Source organism: Artibeus jamaicensis, unplaced genomic scaffold (assembly GCF_021234435.1).
Source record: "Artibeus jamaicensis isolate MK-2021 breed Jamaican fruit bat unplaced genomic scaffold, CSHL_Jam_final scaffold_625, whole genome shotgun sequence".
NCBI lineage: Eukaryota > Metazoa > Chordata > Mammalia > Chiroptera > Phyllostomidae > Artibeus > Artibeus jamaicensis.
This window is the reverse complement of record NW_026522051.1, coordinates 5,361,721-5,385,004: the sequence shown is the minus strand read 5'-3', so window position 1 is coordinate 5,385,004 and position 23,284 is coordinate 5,361,721. Positions and strand designations below refer to the sequence as shown.

General features: G+C 57.9%; 2 protein-coding genes across 6 annotated transcripts; one reads left to right on the top strand and one right to left on the bottom strand.

Annotated features, from left to right (window-relative positions):
• Positions 1-3,885: 3,885 nt before the first annotated feature.
• Positions 3,886-12,655, bottom strand: ADAMTS4 (ADAM metallopeptidase with thrombospondin type 1 motif 4). 2 transcript variants are annotated; one of them, XM_037149879.2, is made up of 9 exons: positions 11,674-12,655; positions 10,316-10,639; positions 10,019-10,151; positions 9,315-9,485; positions 8,359-8,645; positions 8,088-8,274; positions 7,727-7,902; positions 6,450-6,625; positions 3,886-5,847 (listed from the first exon to the last, which is right to left on the bottom strand). In XM_037149879.2, the coding sequence occupies exons 1-9, from the start codon at positions 12,277-12,279 to the stop codon at positions 5,307-5,309; spliced, it is 2,601 nt and encodes an 866-aa protein (XP_037005774.2). In that variant the 5' UTR covers positions 12,280-12,655; the 3' UTR covers positions 3,886-5,306. The 2 variants fall into 2 exon arrangements, with proteins under 2 accessions (XP_037005774.2, XP_037005764.1); XM_037149869.2 differs by having other exon boundaries at positions 5,488-6,008.
• NDUFS2 (NADH:ubiquinone oxidoreductase core subunit S2) lies at positions 11,108-23,025 on the top strand. 4 transcript variants are annotated; one of them, XM_053659370.1, is made up of 15 exons: positions 11,108-11,290; positions 15,530-15,635; positions 16,399-16,505; positions 18,507-18,697; positions 19,955-20,075; positions 20,193-20,305; positions 20,532-20,606; positions 20,741-20,818; positions 20,940-21,025; positions 21,141-21,260; positions 21,830-21,959; positions 22,172-22,267; positions 22,384-22,467; positions 22,587-22,644; positions 22,820-23,025. In XM_053659370.1, the coding sequence occupies exons 1-15, from the start codon at positions 11,125-11,127 to the stop codon at positions 22,855-22,857; spliced, it is 1,569 nt and encodes a 522-aa protein (XP_053515345.1). In that variant the 5' UTR covers positions 11,108-11,124; the 3' UTR covers positions 22,858-23,025. The 4 variants fall into 4 exon arrangements, with proteins under 4 accessions (XP_053515345.1, XP_053515344.1, XP_053515346.1 ...); XM_053659369.1 differs by having other exon boundaries at positions 15,524-15,635; XM_053659371.1 differs by lacking the exon at positions 11,108-11,290 and adding an exon at positions 12,263-12,287 and having other exon boundaries at positions 15,524-15,635.
• Positions 23,026-23,284: the final 259 nt, after the last annotated feature.

Sequence of the window (23,284 nt, the reverse complement as noted above, 5' to 3'; positions counted from 1 at the left end):
GGCGGGGAGCCTGAGGGACCTGTCCACAGCACATCCAGCTGCTTGGTGAGCCTGTTTCCATGGAGCTGTTTTACCACTCTGCGTGGGTAACTCATTAACAAGCAAATTCTGTCCGAGCTGATGGAGGGTCAAATAACCCTGCACTACCCACATTGCAGGAAAAGAAGGTTTTGCCTTCATTTTCATATTCATTTCTGTATTCCTGATCTATAAATGTGTCTGTTTTTTAGATTTCCTTTTGAACCAGTCGCAATATCTTCCTATTCCTTCATGAGTTAACTCCTTCCTGTTCCTTCATGAGTCAAAATCTTTAACGTGTTCATTTTTACATGTGCACTGACAAAAACTTGGCCAAACTTTAGACAGGCTTGGGTCTCCTACTGATGTGAGCTTGCTCTCTCTCTCTTCTCTTTCCTTGATTGACGTTAGAGAAAGAGGAAGGGAGAGTGAGGGAGAGAACTCTGAACTTTTCATTCTTTTTTGGAACACTCTGGGTATTGCCTAGTTGTGTTTCTGGTTTGCAAGCCTGAATACCCTTAAATAAATCTGCATCATTTATTTCAAGCCAAAGCCTTCTGTCTCTTTTTGAGGTTGTTCGACACAGGATACCTTTAAGAACTTTTAGCAGGGGATTGACCAGCTGTGCCAAGTCAGGAAGCTAGAGGACTTCTTTTTCTTTTTTTTAATACTCGCCCAAAGATATGTTCAATGATTTTTAGAGAGAGGAAGGAGGAGAGAGAGAAACATTCATCATTTGCCTTCCATTTGCACCCAGACTGAGGACTGGACCCCACAACCTAGGTATGTGTCTTATCGGGAATCGAAACGGCACCTGTTGAGGGATGTTGCTCCAACCAGCTGGGCCACCCTGCCAGGGTAAGATGACTTGGATTTCTAATGTGGATCACTGGATGGATGGTGCTACCATTGAATGAAAAACAACTTACAATAGGCACATTTGGGGAAAACGGTGGAGGAGACAAGTTAAATTTTAGACGCAGTGAATTGAGGCACCTGTGGAGGCTCAAAATGAGAAAACCCTGGACTTGCCTGCAACACCAGCTTTGAAGCCCACGGGCTGTGTGATGTTGAGCAATATACTTGTCATTTAACAGATAAACCTCATCTAAGGGATTTTGTAATAATTAGAACTATGGAAAAGTGCTGGCAGACAGCAGATATCCAGTACAATTGAATTTTCAGCACAAAAATGATGGTGAATAGAAGCCCTGGCTTTTAAGGAGGTCCCTGTGCAGTGGAAAGAACAGAAATGTGGTTCTCAGTGGTGTTGCTCCAGGAAAGGTGACTTTCACCTTAAATCCCCATCTCTGCCTCTGGTCTTCCAACAACTGCCCTGCATCCTGTTTCCAGGAAATTACATCTCCACTCCACTCCACCCTGGCCACACCCAGGACTTCATCATCACCTGGAACTGCTACATCTCTGAAAACTTAAATTCTAATATGCTGGTTTGCATCACACTTTCTTGCCTTTCTACGTTCTGAATAAATCCTGGGCCCCTAGTGGTCCAATCAGGACAGATGACAATGCGGTAAAAGAAATCCAGCCTTGAAAAAAACACCCCCACCCAAAAAAAAAACAACCCAAACAAACACTAATTTAAAATCATTTAAATCTCCATTTAGTTTCTCCAGGAAACAGAAGAAGCTAGGAGAGGGAGTGGAACAGGGGAACAAGTCAACTCATTTAAATATCTTTAGAATTCTTTCTCTCGCACTCAACATATCCCACCTCAATGGTGGCTTCTCCCAAAACAGTCCCGTCCAGCCCTGCTCAGCTCCTTATGGTGGTGCCACCCCGCAGCTTCAAAGCCGCTCTCTCTTTCCATCAGTGAGGTGTTGCATACCTGAAAGGAACCCAGGAGCTGAGCCAGCAGGAATGCTGTCTTCCTCCAGCACCACCCTACTCACACCAAAGAACCCCTGCAGCTCACCGCATACTCTGGCAGGGGAGGGGACCCCTCACCAGGAGCACTTCCCTGTCCCCTGTCTGTGCGATCATGGCACTCACCAGAACTCTGAAATTTTTGTCTTAGCTGACTCAGCCACCAGACTACGAACTCTGAGGACAGGGACCATGTCTTCTCTTTTATCATCCCCTAACTAGAACCCAGACCTTTTAAAGGGCACACATTCTACAAAATAGCCCCTTGTAGATCCGACCCCAATAGTTCGCTGGTGCAATTATTCTCCCATGCTAATGCAGGAGTGGGAGGGGACCGGCAACAGGCCCCCAGGAGATTTGAGGGGGAGGGAATCAGCAGGTGGGACACTTATTAGAAGCCAGGCAGGGCTGACAATTCTCACCGTATTCTTAGGTTCTGACCTCTACACAAGGAAGGCAACAAGACGCCCATTTTACAAATCAGGACACTGAGAGTCCCATGAAAGCTTGGGTTCAGTCTAACTCTAAAATCGGCATCCTTCCCGGATGCTGTGACAATCTAACCCAATGGTTTATCCCCATAAATAAATTTTAAAATTAGATTAATAAATGTTTTCCTCAGAATCGTTTCCAGGCCAAAATTCTCAAATTTTCAGCCTCTCGATGCTTATTTGCACTGACATTATCCACAGAATGTGCTGTGTGTCTCTGTGGAGTTAGACATGTGTGTGTCACGTGCGCTTGTGAGATTTTACGTCCAAAGGCTTGTACAAGGGACGCCCTAAACCTACTTCTTACCCTCTCTTTCCTTCCGAAGGCTACTGGAGTCCCCCAGGCCTATCCCCATATAAGGTCCTGTCTAGGGAAGTTGTTCCATTGTTGGCCCTCCCTCCCCTCCCAAACTTGTTCGGTGCATTTTTAGAACTGGTGGTTTCCCCCAGCTGTCAGCGAGCTGGTGAGGCAGCGCCAGTGGCTTTGGCTTCCGCCCAGCAATGGCCAGTGGAAAACGTATGCGATTGGCTCAGAAGCATCCTCTTAACCAATGAAGTGCTGATACGTTAAATTCTAGTTTCTTAAAACCACAAGCCCTGGCCAATGAGGTACTACTGGTTTTGTCATTTACTGTCAATCTGGTGTTTAAGAAAACAAAATACTGTAATGCTATCTGGAGGTTAAGAAATGGGGCTGGGATGGAGTGGGCATGTGAGTGGCCCCGCCCACAGCACCCCCAGAAACCCGGCTCCGCCGCCACCACCCCCCACCGAGGTGGTGATTGGACACACGCCCAGATTCCTCTGCTGTAACCACAGAAACAGAGAATCTCAGGGTTGAAGCAGGCCCATCCCACAGCTGCTGCCTCAAGCTCACGCACGCACACTTACCTTCCCACACGACGGCTGGCTGTGCGGACTCTGCGGAACTTCCCCAGGGCCAGGGCACGCACCGCCTTAGCCTCACTGGCCTTTCCGTCCCTGTCTCATCCCCTTTCCTCTCTTTGGCTCTAAAACCACGTAGGTACTCCAGTGCCTCAATACCTCCGCTTTTGGTTTTCCTGCTCTGGTCCCGTTTCTACTCCTGCTCACATTATCGGCAGTCTAATTTTGCTAACTAGAGGAAACCGCTCTAGATCACTCTGGCCTTGGCCCACAGCAGGCAAAGCCAGGGCCCAGCGCAGCCTGCGGCCATGAGTACTGGAAGGAAGACAGCGCGGTGGCCCCATTCCCTTGGGTCTAGGGAACGGCAGGGGGCTGTGTAAGGCCTGGGCCCACTCAGGGAGGGCAGCACACAGTCTCCACGCCCTCCACAACCTACCTGGGCCCTGCTCCCAGCTCCCTACCCCCAGCTACCATGGCCAAGTGAGGCCTCCCTAGTGCCCTGCCCTCCCCTCTGTCACCTCCCCTCAGGGTCTCCTCCCTCACCCCCCACATCCAGTTCCTCCCCACAGCCCTGGAAGTGCAGCTACTGCCAGTCAAGACTCCAAATTCCTGCAGGGTTCACCTGCCACCCTTTCCCAGCCTGCTCCCTTCATGACACACACAGGACTGCTCAAGTTTTTCTTTAAAAATAGGAAAACCCTCACCCCAGGAGATATTTATTGATTTTAGAGAGAGAGGAAGGGGGAAAGAGACAGAGGGAAACATTGATCTGGGGATCGACCCTGCAACCCTACGGTCTACAGGACGATGCTCCAACCAATGGAGCCGCCAGCCAGGGTTCAAGCTCTTTACAGAAGTCACATGCTCAGAAGTAGAAATGTCCCTTGTAGCTTACTGCCCTTCGAGTAAGGGTCTACCCCTGCTGGCCGCCCAGCTCCCCTCTCAGCTCCTTCTCGCCCCCCTGACTGTCCTACACCAAACCACACTGCGTGCATTCTGAGTTTATATCAAAGGCAGGGCTTACACTGGTCCATCGGGGATGCTGTCACTCAGGATTCACAGAGATAACCACTCACATGGGGACAGTCTTCACTCTTTTGAAAATACTGTAATGTCTGTTTCCAGGAACACCCTCTGGGAACTGGTATTGTTAGCCCCCTTGTACATCTGAGCAAGCCCAAGGCTCGGCATCAGCGAGTTACCCAGCGCCACTGGCTGCTGCGATGAACCGCAAGTCAGAGCCCCGCCCCCACCCAGCTCCAAAGCATGCTCTACCCCAGCATTTCCCCCAGACCCCCAAGTCACGCTCATTCCTAAGCACTTGTTTGCGTCCAAGTACATGGTTCTTGTGATCTTGCACCTTCGTGTCCTCGTCCGGTGCACTAGGAGTTGAGTGTTTGTTTTGTCTCACGTGACTGGGGACCTCTGGGTCAGGGACAGAGTCATTCTTTCTCTCTCAGTCACTCGGAATCGAGGGCTCCGCCAACCAGAGGAGTAGAGCCAGGAGTCAGGGCAGGCTTTGCTGACATGGCTCTCTGCTGCCTTCCAGCAACCCCCACCGACACGGCAGGGACCGAGAGGGGGTGCCCGGTTGCTGCGTGTTATACATCACTTTAATGCCCAACACACCTCCAAGGGCGGTGTCCTTACTGAAGGTCGAGGAGACTGACTCGGAGCCAGGATGCAGCCGCATCTCCCTCCGAAAGGGGCACATACATAGTAGAGCTCAATTTATATTTAAAAATGCGATAATCCCTTACTCTGTGAAGACCTGCTGCACCCTTGAATCTCCTTTCCCAGGAGGTACATCTCTGCGAGAGGAGAGTGGGCGGGACACGCTTCACACACAAGCACACACACCAGCACACACACCAGCACACACACACTCCTTCGCACACGGACACACACAGGTCACTCAAGGTCGTCACCTGCACCCTGAGTTCCTGGCCAGAGTGAGGGTCACGAGGGGTAAGGGTCAGCTTCCCCAGGATTCCTTCCTCGGGGCTAAATAAAACTGAATAAATACTAAATAAATACAACAGGCCACCCTGCTTTCCCCTCCCTCCTGTGACCAGCAGGGCCGAGGGGCCAGTTCCGACAGGAGGCTGCCTCCCAGCCCCTTCCATCCACCGTCCCGCCGCCAGGGCAGGACCACCGGGCAGGGGCAGGGCCAGCCTGCGCGTCCTTGCTGTGGGGCTCACCCCTCCCCACATGTCCAGCGTGGGGCCCCGTGAAGCCCCGTTCTCCCAGCTGAGTCCAGGCCCCGGTGCCCAGAAAGGGCAGCCGGGATGGTGAGGCTATTTCCTGCCCGCCCAGGGGCGCCGCCGGAGGACCTCCAGGATCTGTGCCTTGCGGTGCAGCCAGTCCTGGGGAGCTGGGCGTGGTGGCAGGGAGGTTGGCGGCCGGGGCACGAAGAAGCTGTACCGGACCCGTGTGTCCTGGGGGTCGCCAGCCACCAGGACCTGCAGTGTCAAGGGCTGGGCAAGCGGCCCATAGCCAGCCAGTGTCTCGGAGGCCGCCTTGGCCCCGCTGTAGCGCAGGCTGACGGCCCCGGGCAGTGCCACGTCTGTGGCAGAAGGTGTCAGCGTGTATTCACCGTTGAGGGCGTAGGAGCCGTCAGGGAGCTTCAGCGCCAGGTAGAGGCTCCGGACGCCAGGGCTGCCCTGCTGCCGCACCAGGATGTGGGTGGCCCCCGCCGGTATAGTGACCACGTTGTTGTATCCATACCTGTGTGGAAGGGGTCCAGGTGAGCTCAGCGACCTTCTGAATCCCCTCAGCCTTGTGAGCTTCGTGGGGGGGAGTGTGTGTACATACATGTGTGACTGTGCACGTGTGTGTGGAGGGCTCTATTCGCAGACCTAGTGAGGTGTCCAGCCGCATCTCAGCTCCCTGCAGATGTGTCTCTGCCCTCTGCCCTCTGGACATTATATACGCTGTCCCCTCACTGAGGTTCGCTTCTGAGCCTGACCTCACTGGTGGCCATCTGGTTCCCACTGTTGACCCAGGGGAGCCTGCTGGACAGGTCGGGGACGCCACTGTCACTGGGCGCTCAGGACTGTTTCTGCCACTAGACTCTGAGAGGGGGGACAGCGCTGCGTTCGCCTCATATCCCCCAGGCCCAGAATAGTGTCCAGGGAGGTAGGAGGGGGAAGGAAATAGCAGACGAACCTGAACTTTCTGAAGGAGCCAGACTGCTTGCTGCATCCAGAACCGTCCCCACCACACACCATGCATTTGTCGAACTTCTTCTTGGAACCGATGACGCGGTCACAGCCAGCATGGATGCAGCGGCCCTGCACACAGACTGAAGAGCTGCCTGGGGAACAGGGGGTCCCATCTGCTACCTGAGGAGAAGAGGAGGAGGGATGAAAAGGAGTCCTCCCACATCCAGAGGGGCTGGTAACTGAGCAAGACCCATATCCCATAGTGGGGGTGGGGATGCTGTAGGTGGGAGTTGGGGGAAGCCGAGGGCCCCTTTAGGCAAGACCATCAGCAGGACAATGAGAAGGATAAGAGAAAGCCACCACCTTCACAGCACCGTCTCTGGGTCAGGCGTCATGTTAAGTGCTTTCTAAACACGTGTACATACTCTCACAACCCCAACTGAAGGGTTCTAGAGCTGGCACCCCAAGGTTCTAGAAGATTAGGAACGTGTCCAAAGCTGACAGAGCTGGAAGGCAGGCAGAGAGCCAACATGGGAAACACTCCAGGGCCTGAGTCCCAATACCCAGCCTTAAACCGGACAGCACTCGCCCAGACCGACGCTAGAGGGCAGCCACCCCGCGGGAATTTTCCCCAACACAGGGGCTGAGGGAGCAAGCCCACTGCCGGGGTTTGTCTTCCTCCTTCAGCCTCGGCCCTTGGGTCCTATCACAAGGAGGGAGCAGAGGGAGGTCGCTGTGTCCTGGAGGTCTGTCTAGTGAGGGACTGGCCACCCCGAGCTGCTGAGGCCCCCCTGTGACTTGGCAAGGGGCCCGTGCAAAGGGGGTCGGAGACTTGCCTGAAAGGCCACCGGTTTGCGTTCTCACAACCCAGAGCGTGGGAGAGAGGAGGAGAGGCCGAGGGAGGGGGGACAAGCCAGCACTGCCTGATGGGCCACTTATCCAGCCTCTGGGCTTTGTGTGCCAGGTGCCCAAGCAGAGAGGTACCATGGACCTCTGGGCTGGCCTGGCATGGCCATGGGGCCGCCAGCAGCGGAGGACTGTTCAGTTGTCAAAGCATCATCCCCACACGCTAACTTTGCAGGTTCAATCCCCAGTGAGGGCACATACAAGCATTAACCAATGAATCCATACATCAGTGGAGCGACAAATCAATGTCTCTCTCTCTCTCTCTCCCTCCCTCCCTCACTCTAAAATCAATCAATTAAAAAAGCAAAGGGAAGATAGCCAAGGTACCATTGGGACGGGGTGAGCCCAGACCCGCCTGGGCATCCTTGCCCTTACCCGTGGCTCCAGCACGTAGTAGTAACCCAAAGCCCGGGCCTGGCAGGTGAGTTTGCACTGGTCCCGGGGCGCCACCCCCGTGTAGCGAGGGACCCAGTCCATGGGCCCCGGGAAGCCCTTGAAGAGGTCGGTGCGGTGGTTGTAGGCAGCACACTGCTCTTCGCGGAAGGTCAGAGCTGTAAGGGGTCACGGGCGTGGTCAGGCCACCCACCCCTCATGCCACCCCACCAGCCCTGCGCCTGCCCCTCAGACCTCCACCCAGCTGGCCCCTCTCCCCTCCAGATTGCCAGCGGAGGGCCCTGAAGGGTAACGTCACTGCCCTCCACTGCCAGGACCGGGGTCCAGCTGCTCCCAGCCTCACCTGAGCCCGCTGGGCAGTCCTGGGTGCTGCAGGAGCGAAAGCGGGTGCGGCGACCCTCGCAGTACTTGCCGCCGTTCCGGGGGACGGGCCGCGTGCAGTCACGGGAGGAGAACTGGACGCCGCCCCCGCAGCTTCGAGAGCAGTCGCCCCAGGGGCCCCAGGGGCCCCAGCCACCAGCCTGTGGGACCTACGGAAGCACAGAGTGGCAGGGCGGTAAGCATGGCCCCTCCTGGGCCCTGGGCCCTCTGCCACACCCCTGCCGGGGGCTCACCTGGAAGTCCCGGAGCTGGTCCAGGTGGAGGCAGCGGCCACCCATGCAGGCCTGTGAGGGCCCACATGGGGTACCGTCCGCCCATGGTGAGTGCTTGGTCTGGCACATGGCATGGCCGTTGAGATGGCCAGAGCACCAGAGGGCAGCACAGGGCGGTGGCAGCTGCGGACAGTGGTGGGAGTCAGGCCCGAAGGTCAGCTGGCACTGGCGGTCAGCGTCATAGTCTTTGCCAGGGAAAGTCGCAGGCAGGTGCATGGGAGCCTCTGGCTTGTCTAAGAGACAGTGGCCTGGGAGGGGTCAGGGGGTGGGGTCAGAGGAGCCAAGGCGGCCCTCGAGGGTGTCCTCTGAGAGCTTGGTCGCCCTGGGGCCCCATGGATCCTAGGACCCCAATCCTAGGCCTGCAGGAAGCTTTCAACAGTGGCTACAGTTTACTGTACATGTTACGCGATGAGTATCGGCCAGCAGCTTGCCCAGTGCCCACAAGGCAGTGACCATCATCACACCTGTCACAGATCAGCCACGCAGGCCGAGAAACATCCAAGTACACATCCACACTCGTCTGAAGAACAGAATCAGGAGAGCAGCAGAGTGCTTACCCTCCTCCCTACTCTGACCAAGGACAGAGCTGCTGAGTCTGTGTCGCTCCAACAGCCTGCTGACTGGTGGGGCGGGCGGTCACCCTACTGGGCTGGCACACTTCAAGTGAAAAGGCCACCGTCTCCAGGACCGGTGGTGGACAGCTAGGACCCTCCGAAGGCCAGTTCTGATTCTATTGAGCCAAGCCTGCCTCCCCTAGTGCGCTGTTGAATCTGGGAGGACGTGGGAAGGACACAAAGACAGCAGCGTCTCTCACCCCGTCCCACGCTGCAGGGCGGGCAGCCAGCCCCGTGCGTTGTGGGCAGAAACTGCTGCGTCCAGCCCAGGAAAGGGGAGTGCCCCTGCCGACGCCTGCCTACCGTGGCCATTGTCCAGGAAGTCCGTGATGAAGCGGGCACTGCAGGGGGACCAGGGCTCCTCGGGGTCCACGTGGGCCATCACCGGAGCCATGACGTGGCGAGAGGTGCTCCCGGGCCCATTCTCGCCGACACAGGGCTTTGAGTTGTCGTGGAGCATGTTGAAGACGTGGCCTGTGACAACAGAGGCCCCGCTGGAGTCCCGAGCCCCCGCCCTGTGCCCACCGGGGGCTGCAGGGCCCCCTGAACCTGGTACCACTGTGGATGGTCCCACCCCGCCCCATCCCCACTGGTGCTCTGAGGGCTCCTCAGTACGTAGCCCCACCAGAGTGCCGCCTCCCCTCCTGCCCGAATGCAGCCGGGGCCCCTCCCAGCCCACTTTCCTGTAGCGGACATTCCCGGCCCTGAATCCGCCCATTCCAGCCCTGACTCTCAGTGTGTGCTATCCCCTCCACACACACTGCCACACACAGACACGCTCACACTCCCACACACAGAGCTGCAACAGGTTTCCACACACTATCTCACTCAGGAAAACCTAAGGCTTTGTCCGCACCCAGTGCAGAGGACTCTGGCCCCAGGCCTAGACCTGGAGAGGAGGAGGAAATACCTCGGGACACCCCCATCTGCACCCCGGGGCGCTCACTGTCTCCTCCCTGCCTCCAACACCCCGATAACTCTCTCGCGCATCCCCAACACCCCCATACCCAGCTCATGGGCAGCAGTGAAGGCCGACTGCAGCCCATCATCCTCCACGACGGCGCAGCTCCGAGCCGGGTCACACACGGTGCCCACGTCGGCCATGCCCAGGGTGTCACAGGTGGAGACCCCACACAGGTCCTGGGGAGGGGGGGTTACAGAAGATGCATGAGGAACCGAGACACTGGGCCCAGGTCAGCAGGGGCTCAGGCACCTCGCACACCTGTGGGGCACGTTCTCCACCCTGCTCCGCGCAGCGGGGCCTCCCAGAGCCCGCGGGGCTGAGTGCTGTTTGGGGGCCTCACCTGGCGGGTGAACAGAATGGCTGTGTCGAAGTGGGCGGGGTCGGAGTCCTCAGCGGGGTTGAGGCCGCGCTGCCAGGCACAGAAGCTGTGCAGGGTCTGGGCGGCATTGGGCCCCACCTGCGGCCCTTCCTGGCCAGGCCCCAGGATCACCAGCCGGGTCACCACCAAGCTGACGGGGTTGCGGATGCTCGGGTGCCTGAAGGCCTTGGCCGCCACCGCCATGACCGTGAGCAGGTAGCGCTTCAGCCCTGCGCCGTGGAATGCTGCCATCTTGTCATCCGCCACCACCAGGGTCTCCACGAATCGACTCAGGGAGGCAAAGCGCTGCAGAGAAAGAGAGGAGGACCCTGAGGGAGCCTCCGACACCTTGGGAGGTGTCTCCACCCCAGCGCTTCCTGGACTTGGAGCTCCGTACAGCGGGCTGGGCTGAGCCTACCCCACCCTCCAGATTCCTGACCCCCAACTCTAGGCTTCTGTGATGGCTCTGAGTAATCAGCTGTGGGCGCAGACATGGAGAGGCCAGGGGATCGGCCACCCCCCAGGCCCGCCTGGGCCCCAGGGGTGAAAAGCCACTGGGCTGCCTCTGGGAGGGGCTTTGGGGCCCCACCAGGCCTGGCTGTGGCTGGGGGGCTGAGCTGACGTGTCTGCCCCGTGTGGTCACAGGAACAATTCAGTCAGCATCTAGGGCCAGGGCCAGATCTCAGCGTGGCGGGTGCGGGTGGGCGGGGGTTGGGGGAGCGTCTGGTCTGGATTAAAGCTGGAGAGGGAGGGAGGGAGGAGGGGAGACTTGGAGTGGGCGGGACCAGAGGATGGAGCCTCAGGCCGCCTTGCAGTCCGGCCCGTGTGGACCAGGCCTGGGATGCCTTTCCTCCCGTCCGCTTCTGTCCTGGGGTACAGTTTTCCAGGATACTTTGCAAAGCAGCATCGGAAGCCAGAAGCCAAGCCCTGGGGCTGCAAAGCTCACTCCTTCAGCTGGTGTGTGGGGGGTGGGGGTGAAAATCAAACCTGGGGCACAGAAAAGAGCCAAGGCCAAGGGACTGTGAGGAGAGCCCTCTCCCTGGGGGTGGCAGCAGCTGGATGCCAGGTGGGGCTGCGTGGGGAGGGGGGTCACTCCCAGCATAGGGCCTCCGACCACCTCCGGGGACCTTCCTGGGGATCAGGGTCTGGCCAGCAGAAGGGTCAGGGCAGGGAGAAGCCAGCCTCTTCCCGAGAAAGGCTCATGGGAAGCGGAAAGGCAGGCCGTAGGAGGGGAGAAGCAGAATGACCAGAAGTGGAAGTGGGTGGAGAGAGGGGACACGGAGGTCAGTGGGACAGACATGGCGGAAGGTAGCTGCAGAACAGACTCCAGGGCGTCCTACCTTGGCTCTTCGGGGGGTGGGCCTGGGGTTCTCAGGAGGGGCCTTGACATTGCACATGGGGCCCTGGCCGCTGGCAGGACTCTTCCGGCGTAGGATGTGAGCCCCAGGTCCCCCGGCGGAGTTAGGGGTGCCCCCCTCCAGGGGCTGGAGGTGGAGTTCGGTGCCCCGATACTGCAGCACGCCTAACAGGGCTCCCCCGTCCCAGTGCAAAGATGCCACCGACTCCGGATCTCTGTTGACGGTGCCGGTGAGGTAGGTGCCTGGCTCCGCCCCGCCCAGCAGCTCGGGCGCCTGGCCCAGGTATTGCACTGTCAGCCCCTCGACCTGCACGCCCGGGTCTTGCTCCAGCTCTAGCAGTAGTGTCTCCCCAAAGGCCGGCAGGCGGTACCACAGCCTGGCAGGGACGCCGGGACCAGGCGGGACGCTGCCGTTGAGCTGCTCTGGAAACACGACTTCTTCTTCCCAGGGGAGCAGGCTGGCCGGCCAGGCGGAGGGCAGGAGGGAGGTCAGCAGCAGCCATGGGAACAGGAGCGGAGGACTGGGTCGGGCTCCCCACAGCCAGCAGCCAGCCCAGCCCCTCCCGGGATTCGGGTCTGTCTGGCACATGGCACACGGTACTGCAGCTGGCAGGGACTGAGTCCTTCACCCTTCACACCCTGGGTTTGTGGAAAGTGCCCCTCTGCAACCTGGGCTTGGACCAGGGCAGGGGCAGAAGGCTGGGGACCCTTAGAGAGATGGAGAAAACTTGCCCCTTGGCTTGGGAGAGGTGCCTAGTGGCCAAGCTCCTGCAAATCCTTCTGTCCTGGGTCTTTGTCTTCCCCTGCCTCTGCCTCCCCCAGAGTCTCTGGCCCCTCTCTGAGCCCCCAGACACTGGCTTCACCTCCGGGCCCTTGTCTCTGTCTCGCTCCCACCCTTTCTCCCGCTTCTGTGTCTGTGGGTCTCCCCGAGGGTCCTTCCCAGACTCGCCCCACCAGCTCTTTTAAGCACCCGCAGCTTCTGCGATTGGCTGAGCTGCAAGCCATTCAGCTCCTTTGGTAAGACTCAGATGGGTGTCTCATTCTTCAAAAAACTAGTTTTTGTTTTCCTTTAAAAAAAAAAAGGGACTTGCCCTGGGGGAGGGGGACCCCGAGCAGCCAGATGGAGGATGGGTCACAGGCACCGGGCCAGCTGATGACATCGCCTTTTCCCAAAACCAACGGCACTCAGCTGTCTCTTTCCCTATTTGGTGGACAAACCCCAAGAGGGAAGTCTGGGAAAGGGCCGGTCAGCGCAGAAAGGACCAGGTCCCAGGAGAACTCTGGCTCCCACTCACTATGCTGGCTTGGCCTTTCTTTCCTCAGGGGTCCTGTAAACCCCTGGAGGCAGGTTCTGGAGTGGAGAGCCCTAATGACCAAGGGGGAGGGGAGGGAACAGTTAAGGAAGTGTCAGGAGCTGAGCAAAGACAGAGGTGGCTTCACATGGTCCAGCCAGAGATGGGGCTGAGAAAACAGAGATTAAGAAATTTACTGCCTTGCCCTGGCTGGTGTGGCTCAGTGGATTGAGTGCCGGCCAAAAGGTTGCCAGTTTGATTCCCCGTCAGGGCACATGCCTGGGTTGCAGGCCAGGTTCCCAGTAGGGGGTGCACAAGAGGCAAATACACACTGATGTTTCTCTCCCTGTCTTTCTCCCTCCCTTCCCCTCTCTCAAGTCTGCCTGGAATGGGCACATGGCAGGGGCTGAGAACAAGGTGGGAGGGTCACCACTTTTCCTTTTATAGGAAGAAGCCCCGGGGTGGCACCCCCTCCTCTTTAACTCCCTTCTCTCCCTCAGGGTCCCCCTTCCTGAGTTACCTCCTCCCACCCCTCCAAGGCCTGGAACAGCCATTCCGTCCGCCCCCACTCCGCCGGGGCTCCCCCCCTCACTTCCTGAATCCCACTCCCTGGCCCGACTCCTCTAGCCCTCCCAGGCTTTGGCCCCTGCTCCTGCTTCCCCAGCCTCCAGTCTCAGGAACCCAGGGGCGCTCCAGTGTGGGCCGTCTGAGGGAATCCCCACCCAGCTCTCTCTGCTGGCCCCACTTTGCCCCGAGAACCCGATTTTCCTGGAATACCCAGTCATCTTTTATTTTTCATTCCAGTGGGACAGGGAGAGGGTGGAGGCCACTTGCAGAGGGAAATTAGGCACCGGAGGTGGGGAAGTGCCACGGGGAGGAAGAGGCAGCCTCAGGGACAGGAAGCAAAGGACGCCTCGGTCCTGGTCTGGAGAACACTGAGCATCAGGTCTTGGGAGTGGGCTCTCCTGGCAAGGGGCAAGGGGTACCAAAGTCCGGCCATGCTTGCCCACCCCTTGCAGTGGCCACTCCTTTCCCCAGGATATCCCCAGGAAGGAGGGCGCAGTCAACAGCTCCTTCCCTTTCCCAGAGATGACCACCTGCCGCCATTCGTCCATTCACTCTCTGCCTTGTCACCTCCTGTCCCCACACCATATCCGCCAGAGTACTTCCTCCCCCTCCCTTCCCACTCAGGTCACTAATACCTGCTCTGGTTCCCACTGCTTCCTGTATCACCCACTACCAGACCCACCCCTGACCCACCACAGGCCCTGACCCTGGTCCTAAGCGGAGGGGGTTGGGGCTGCAGGATTCAAACAAAGGCTGGAAGACCAGCAGGGGCAGGGGCAGGAGGCGCTATCACCAGAGGACTCCTACTGCCCCTGTCCACCCCCCCACTCTTAGATGAGGACAAAGCGGGTGACTAAGCAGTGAGAGACAAAGGGCCTCAGAGTCACAGGCGGTGCGTGGGGGGTGCCCGCAGCGGGGAGAAGGTACAAAAGATGCAGTGTCCTAGGCAGCCCCCCAGGATCCCCAATCCCAGTTCCAGCTCAAGTTGCCCTTAGGGCCAAACGGCTCAGCGTCTGCCCTGACTTCTGCAAGGTTGGATTAGGGCAGGTTGATGCAGTTGCCCCATCACCACACACTGTTCCAAGTTCCCAAGGAGAAGAGGCCCAGAGAAAGGCTGGGGAACCAGGGGGCAGGTAGGCAAGGCCTCTGCCTGGCTCTGTGGGGGCAGTCCAGCCTACCCAGGTCCCAGTCATTTCCTACAGTCAGGGATATGACCGCAGCCTTTGGTACGGTTCCCATTAGGTCAACTCCCAGGCTAGATGTCGGCTTGCCCTAATTTCTCTGCAGCTGAGAATCCCGTCTCTGTCTCTGTCTTGCTCTGTCTGCCCCACCCTGCTGCAGTGCTGGTGGGCTGTGGCCACGGACTCCTAGGGGTTCAGGGTGAGTGGGTGGGGGGACGTGCAAACTCAGGGGTGGCCCAGCTGGAGCTGGGCTTCAGGGCGTTGGGAGAGAACAGAACCCGCCTCCAAGGCTGAAAGGCTCTTTTTTGTCTCCTCAGCACAGCATGGGGATCAGAGCCTGGTGGTGATCACATTTCTGTGGCTTTGTCCAGGACTGAGTCAGGGTCTGGAAGAGAGGGGATACAGACCGACCCAGGCTGGAAGCGGGGTGTGAAGCACCCCTACGGTTGCTTGCTGGGTCTGGGTCTGAAGACAGCAGGTCGCTCCAGGAGACCGCCCCTCCATCACCCCCTCAGGGCTCCAACGCTGGTGGCCTTGGCATCCTGCTCTTCCTTCTAGTAGGTTTGGCGGAGCCCTCAGACCGCCCAGCCCTAACTAGGGGCCCTTCTGCCTAAGCCACGTGCCACATATGCAAAGGAGTTGGCTTTCAGGTGCCGGGTAATTGATAAAGCCTGGGGCTACCCTAGGAGGGCAGGGGCAGTGCAGGCGGGAGAGTGCAAGGTTCCCTGAGCTCCCGCCCAGAAAGCAGGCGCGGAGCAGAGGGAATAACCTCCCTCAGTCCGCTTTATTCAAGCCACAGGGAGGCCGAAGCCCAGAACCGGATGTTTCCCCGTGCTGATCGACGATCCTGCCAGCTTCCAAGATGGTGGCCGCGTTGTGCAGATAGACGCGAAGCCCGCCCCGAGGTGCGTAGGCGGGGCTTCCGCCCGGCCCTCCTCCCGCCGTCCGCAGTGGGCAAGATGGCGGCGCTAAGAGCTCTGCGGGGCATCGGGGGCACCGCCGCCCAGGTGCTGAGGCCGGGGGCCGGGGGCCGGCTGCCGGTGCAGCCCAGCAGGTGAGACCCAGGGAAGCCCCCCGGCGCACTGTCTCCAAGGCTGGGGTCTCCACGGCCACTGAGGTCGTTTAAGAAAGGGTGACCCCGGCCTGTGACCCCTTGCAGTCTCGGGCTCCAGGTGCCGCGGCGCCGGCCCTGGGAGAGGGAAGAGGCTCTTGAGCTCTTTCGGTCAGCGGTGAAATCAGGTGCGGGGAGACCCTGCCTCTCACTGTGGAAATAGTGTCCCGTAGGAAAAACCCAAATGGTGACCCCGCGCCGGCCCTGTGTGTTGCTCTGGTCACACATGAGCCAAGCCAAGGAGCCAGCACCCTCCTCTGTGTCGCCCGCTGACCTTGAAAGAGCAGCTTTCTCGCACTGAAGCTCAGCTGGACAGGTGTCCGAATGAGACCGGACGTTGAAGGATCTGGGGTCCCGGCCTTTGTGCACCGGAGTCGTGGATGGAGCGATTCTGGGAATAGAAAGGGGGATGGAACGTCTAGGGGTCCGGCTGCTTCTGCCAACAGTACACTAAGCTGTGCAGGTGACCTAACCTGGGTTTCTGCACACCTTATCCCTCCAGAGCGAGTGGGGACAGGAGCCAGGCGCTATTCAGCCCTGTGTTTTTACCTCCTTAGGGGTGCCCGGCAGTGGCAGCCAGATGTGCAGTGGGCAGAGCAGTTTGGGGGAGCGATCATGTATCCCACCAAGGAAACAGCCCACTGGAAGCCTCCACCTTGGAATGGTGAGTGCCCAGCCCCCAGCCTTTCTGATCCTTTCACCATGCAGGTCTACAGACATGATAATAGTGGTCATAGCAGGTATTTGACAAGTGGAAAAGGAACAAAAGAGCTTTCCAGGAGAAAAGGAAGAGTAGGTCCCAGCCAACCCTGGAATGTCCCTACCAAATTACATCTTCAGCGCCCGCTGTTTCCAGATTTCAACATGTGTCCGTCTCCCTCGCCGGAGAAGGGGCTTTTCCCACTGTTGCACTCAGGGAACCTTCCTGAGCACACACATGCTTCCTCCGTCAAAGCCAGCCTTTTGCTTGGACTTCTGAGTCTGGCCAGTGGACTGCCAGTCTCCCCATGGCTCAGAATCGAAACTTGTCAGTTGCCCCTGCTGTTTCATCTCTCGCTCTCTGAGCCTGTGTCCGTTACATGGCCAAGCCCTGCAGGTCTTTCATACATCTGGGCCTCTCTCCCTTGCTTCTTGTTCACGTTTATTCTCTCTCAGACCTTGATTATTTCAAGAGTCTCTTCTCTGGATTCCTGCCCCCGCCCTTGTTCCTGTCCAGCTATCTTGCACTGTCATTGCCTTCATCGTCCCCGAACATCGTTTTACTGCGTCAGTCATTCTCATGCCCAGGAACCATCGAAGGCACTTCCAGCTACTTTTTGAAAACAGTCACAGTAGTGGGAGCTCCCATATACTAAGTGCTCTGTGTACATCCTCTCACATAACCCTCATGACAGATCCCAGAAGGAAGCTGGTGTGTCCCAGGGAAGTGGGAGCTGGATCAGGGACACACTGGTGGAACTGTACCAGGTCTGCCTGACTCCAAAGCCTACAGTGAAGAATTTCAAAAGTTCTGCTCTAGTTTCAAATCTCAGTTCTCCACTTATCAGTGAATACAGTGCCTGCTTTGCAGCCTTACTGTTAGGATTAAATGAGGTAGCAGTTACCTGAGCCCCTCAGTGTGGTGACTGGTATGTGGCAAGCCTTCTGTAAGGCTGCCTGCCAACGCTGATCCAGGTACTTCCTTCCTGGTACCTGGCGTTGCTGATTCCACAGCTGGGAGGCCTCTCTGCCTCCCCGAGTCACTTGAAGGTAAGAGCCAGCTCTGGTCCTTCAAGCCCCCACAGTGCTCTTTCTTCCCTTTAAGTGCTGAATGGCTGACCTCTCAATCGGTAACTTAACAGTTTGGGCCGTGTTACTAGTTTCTCCCATGTGTTTATGTCCCACATCAAATGGTAGCCTTCTTGAGGGTCAGGCCTATCCTTTACTAGCAGTGAGACTCGTGTGTCTAGGCCATGCTGGCCGTGGTCAGGTGTTTGGAGAGCAGTGCATCCTGGTGGGTGCGAACGGGGCCCTGGGGCAGGACCGGCCGAGCTAGTAGTCCCAGCTGTGCCACCAACACACTTAGTGCAAAGTCATTTATCCTTTCTGGCCTCAGTTTCACTAGTACAGTGGGGGTAACTGTAGTCCCTAATACATAGTGGTTATGAGAATTAGTTAAAATAAGTAAAGTGCTTAGAATAGTGCCAGCCACATGGTAAGAGCCAGGTCAGTGTCATCTGTAATTAATATTACTTTTTAGGCTTTTTACTTATTTATTTTTATAGGGGGGAAGAAATGGGAAGGGAGCGAAACATCCATGTGTAGTTGTCTCTCATGCGCCCCCTACTGGGGGCCTGGCCCACAATGCAGGCATGTGCCCTGACTGAGAATTGAACTGGCAATCCTTTGGTTCACAGTCCCGCGCTCAATCCACTGAACTACACCAGCCAGGGTTATTATTGTTATTATTTTTTAAAGGGTATTCTGGGCAAGGTGGGAAGAGTGGGTTTGTGGTCCCTGTCCTCAGAAAGCTTCAAGCTTCCTTCCCTTTTCCTACCAAGGGTCATCCTGAAGATGGGGAAGCCCACAGGGTAGAGAACAGGGACAGGGATAGGCTGAGCCTCGCTGCCTCTTGGGCGCTCTCAAGGGAATTGCCACTTGGCTCTGAACTGTCTCCCACTGTCAGATGTGGACCCTCCAAAGGACACGATAGTGTCCAACCTGACCCTGAACTTCGGGCCCCAGCACCCGGCAGCCCATGGTGTGCTGCGCCTGGTGATGGAGCTGAGCGGGGAGATGGTGCGCAAGTGCGACCCCCACATCGGGCTGCTGCACCGAGGCACCGAGAAGCTCATTGAGTACAAGACCTACCTGCAGGTGAGGGTGTGTGGGGGCCTGGGCACAGGACCTGGGCATCACTAGCTTGCTGCCCACGGAACTCCTGGGAGGGGGGTTTCGAGGGGAGGAGCCTGTTGAGGCTATCAGGGCGGTCTTGGCTGGGAGGAGGAAGGGATGTTGCAGGGAATGCGTGACTTGAGACATCTGGACTTGGTTTATAGGCAGAAGTGCTTTGCAGCCAGAGCTACACGCCCAGCTTTTCTCTGGCTGACTTGGCTACCCCTTTGCCCTTCCTGTAGTGCCTCAGTTTCCCAGCTCTTACATCGCAGTCAGACGTCAAAGCCGGGGTCCCTGGGGGCAGGGACAGAAGAGAGAGACGTCAGCTCCCCAGGATTAATAGCTGATTCTTGTATTGTCTAGCCGTCTAAGTTTGTTGTCGAAATACCCAGTGAGTCAGAGTGACCGGGAGGGAGTTTGTGACGGAATCGTTTTTTAGAGAATCGTGTCGGAGTTGAAGAAGTTGGATCGGGATAGGAATCCAAAGTGGTTTTTTTTTTAACTGCCGTGAAGAAAGGCCTTGATAAGAGGAGGATGGGTCGGGGTGAACAACCAGCCGACCAGATTGATTGTGGTTCCCCAGGGAGACTCCTGGCAGCAGTGGCTTCCGGCCCAGGAGTCAGTGGAGTTAACCCTGTAGCGCTGTCCCACGTCACAGTGACATCAGGACAGGAACTGGCTGTCCCGAGGAGTAGGTGTGTCTCAGCTCTGCCTCCTTCCTGGAAGCTGACAGTGGGGACTTGCTGTCTTGGCATTCGGGGGGAAACAAATCCCAGAAACAAATCGCAGCTTCCTTAGGTCCCCACTTATAGGTACAGTGACCCCTAAGACTGATGACCTGGAGGATGGTTGGCAGTATGGTGCTTGGACCCAGGTCACCTGGGTCATGGGACAGATGTGCAATTTTCAGGAATGTTGTGAGCCAGTAGCAGCTGCATTGTTTAAATTCAATTAGTTTACCACTTAATGTGTTCTGTTAAAAACCAAGGGAAGAAGTACCCAAAAGTCACCACATTTTGCTTTGCCGCATCTGGGGGTGTCTTTTCTTGCATCTGTGCTGGAAGCGCTGTGTGTGGCTCTGCTCCGCGGGGTCAGGGGCCTTTGGTCGCTGAAAACTGCTCCTGGTGGGAGTTTCTGCCAAGGAGGCTGGCAGGCGACTCAGGGTCCCTTCCCCACACACTGCTGATGCTTGGGTGTCTGCCTGGCTCTGAGGGGGACCCGGCCCCTCCCTCTTCCCAGGCCCTCCCGTACTTCGACCGGCTGGACTACGTGTCCATGATGTGCAACGAGCAGGCCTACTCACTGGCTGTGGAGAAACTGCTGAACATCCAGCCCCCACCACGGGCACAGTGGATCCGAGGTGTGCTGGGCCCTCCCCCATGCCCGCCCCCCAGTCTCGGCTCAGAGCAGGAGACCCTGGACTCACCTGGGGCTGGTCTCAGCAGGGGTCCCTGTCCCTGTCTCCCCCTCTCTGCAGTGCTGTTTGGGGAAATCACACGGCTTCTGAACCACATCATGGCTGTGACCACACATGCTCTGGACATCGGGGCCATGACCCCGTTCTTTTGGATGTTTGAAGAAAGGGAGAAGGTATGAGGGAAGAGTGGGAATGAAGACGTGATGAGGCAATGGAGAAGGTAGGCAAAAGAAACACGGTTGGAAGGAGAAAGGACACAGCCGGAACATTTGAGGGGGAGGGGTCTTTAACCTGGTTCTAGTCTAAGCGCCTCTGTTGGGAGGGGCAGGGGTGCACCACCACGAGGTCAGACACAGGGGCCCAGGCCTGTGTCCGCAGCTCCCTGCGTGTCCTGTCCAGATGTTCGAGTTCTATGAGCGCGTGTCGGGGGCCCGGATGCATGCGGCTTATATCCGTCCAGGTGGTGTGCACCAGGTGAGTGCCCGCCTCCCAGCTGCAGTCCCTGCCCTGTTCTCAGTGGCCACTGGGGGGCAGCACCGGCAGATGGGAACACTGCCCGGGCCATAGGCCTGTGCTGTGCTCACTGTTGCCCTCTGTCCGGCTTCCAGGACCTGCCCCTGGGGCTTATGGACGACATCTATCAGTTTTCTAAGAACTTTTCTATTCGGATTGATGAGGTAGAGGAGGTAAGATGGGTGTTGTTGGGAAAAGTCCCTCCTTTCTCCCCAGAAAGGACTTGTGGGGTTTTGGGCCCTAGTTCTAAAGAAACATTTGCGTGAAGTTTGAGGGCGTTTTCTCGGCTGACAGATGCTGACCAACAACAGGATCTGGCGAAACCGCACAGTGGACATTGGGGTCGTGACTGCAGAGGACGCACTGAACTACGGCTTCAGGTGGGGCCATAGGCTTCCCTCCCGGGGGGGGGGGGCTGAGGGATCAGGAGACCGAGCGGGGAGACCCTTTCCTGGTGTGCTCGGAGTGACCTCTGCCACCGTGCGCTCCCCTCAGCGGGGTGATGCTGCGGGGCTCCGGCATCCAGTGGGACCTGCGGAAGACCCAGCCCTATGACGTCTACGACCAGGTAGACTTCGATGTTCCGATTGGCTCCCGTGGCGACTGCTACGACAGGTGAGGCCCCCTTTGCTCCTGGTCCAGCCGGGGTCCCGGAATGTTCCTTTCAGCTGCTTTCTTTCCTGTGAGTGAGACACCGGTGCTTCTTGCAGCAGGTCGTCCTCCTGCTGTCAGGGCGTCCTCCTGGTTTGGGTAGAACTAGCTGGGGCTGTGTGGTGCCACCGAGGAGGCGGAGCCACAAAGGTCAGAGAGCGGCCCCCAGAGTATTCCATCGGGGTGGAGACCAGAGCACGCTCTTTCCACTACATCCTAAGCTTCAGGTCCCATCCCTATTCGCTGACCTTGAGTAAGACTTGCTGCTTTTGTTTTGAGTCTGTCTGACTCCCACTTGTTCCACAGCCCAGGTGTCTCAAGGTGGTAACAGAGGGGCCTGCTATGGGGCTGGGTCTGTTCAAGCCAGGAGAGGGCTTGGGGATGGCCCAAGACGAGAACCAGCAGACTCTGGCTGTCGGTGGCAGCTGGCGCTCGGCCAGGGGAGGTGCCCAGCACCTGCCAGGTGGGCCGAAGATGTTGCGCCTGGCCCTCCGATGGCGACTCTGCTGGGAGCCTGGCTGGTCTGCTTTCAGGTACCTGTGCCGGGTGGAGGAGATGCGCCAGTCCCTTCGGATCATTGAACAGTGTCTGAACAAGATGCCTCCCGGGGAGATCAAGGTTGATGATGCCAAGGTGTCTCCACCCAAGAGAGCCGAGATGAAGGTGTCTGCAGGGAGAGGCTGGGGAGGGGTGTCCTGGGCTGCAGTCTGTGTGCAGAGGCCGCCCTGTGCGAAGGGCTCGCCCTCCTGTGGCCTCTCTTACTCTGAGTCTCCCCTGCTCGCTGAGTCTTCCTGGGGGTGGAGAGAGTTCCTGTGCTGGGGCGGCCAGTGAGACAGCTGGGAGCTGGTTTACTGAAGCGCCCTCTCCCTCCCCAGACGTCGATGGAGTCCCTGATTCATCACTTTAAGTTGTACACTGAGGGCTACCAGGTCCCTCCAGGCGCCACCTACACCGCCATCGAGGCCCCCAAGGTGAGGGGGGAGGGGGAGGTGAGGGCTGTTGGCTGCAGACAGTGTCAGCGAAGGAGGGCGTGGGGCGGAGGGAAACGTCCTCCTGCAGCAGTGGCGGTCTCCTTCTCCCCGGACAGGGTGAGTTTGGGGTGTACCTGGTGTCTGACGGCGGCAGCCGCCCCTACCGGTGCAAGATCAAGGCTCCCGGCTTCGCCCACCTGGTAAGAGTTAGTCCCAGGGGTCCTGCCACCAGTTCGTGCGTGCAGTCGAGCCCGACTTCGACTGAGATTGCCCTGAACATCCCTCGGCCTTGCCTGACACTGCTGCTCTTGGCCCACAGGCTGGCCTGGACAAGATGTCCAAGGGACACATGCTGGCAGACGTCGTCGCCATCATAGGTACGAGGCCTGCAGTGGGGGGGGGGGGCTGTTGTGTGGAACTCCGTGTGGGGACAGAGTCTGGACACTTCTTCCTCTACGTAGACCCTGGACGTGGATTCAGACCCTCTGCTCTGTGCGCACAAATGAGTCTGGGCCTGACCCACACCACTCTCTCCCCTCGCCCGCCCCCTAGGGACCCAGGATATCGTGTTTGGTGAGGTCGACCGGTGAGCCGACAGCCGCATTCATCCCCCGGCCGCTTGCTTCCTGTGCGGAGCCTGTTGTCACTGCAGACGCGGCTGTGTGTGGGCATGACACTCAGCTGTCAGTCTCTCTGTGTGTGTTCTAGAAAAGGGGAAACTAATAAATTAGCCACCTTCTGGCCCCTCTGCCAAAACATCTGGTTTGTCTTTCTCAATATCTCACTGTCCCTAATTTTCATGGGAAACTTCACTGTTTGCTAACCTGGCACGGACCCCTCCGACTCCGCTCTCAGCAGTATTTCCTGTTCGTCTCCACCCCTGCCTGACTCTTGTCCTTCCCACTTCTCCATTCCCCATTTCCTCTTTTTCCTCAGCACTCCCCCGGCCATGCCCAGACCCTGCAGCCCCCCCATACTGGTAAACACCTCAAATCAGGGCTGGGGGTGATGTTCACG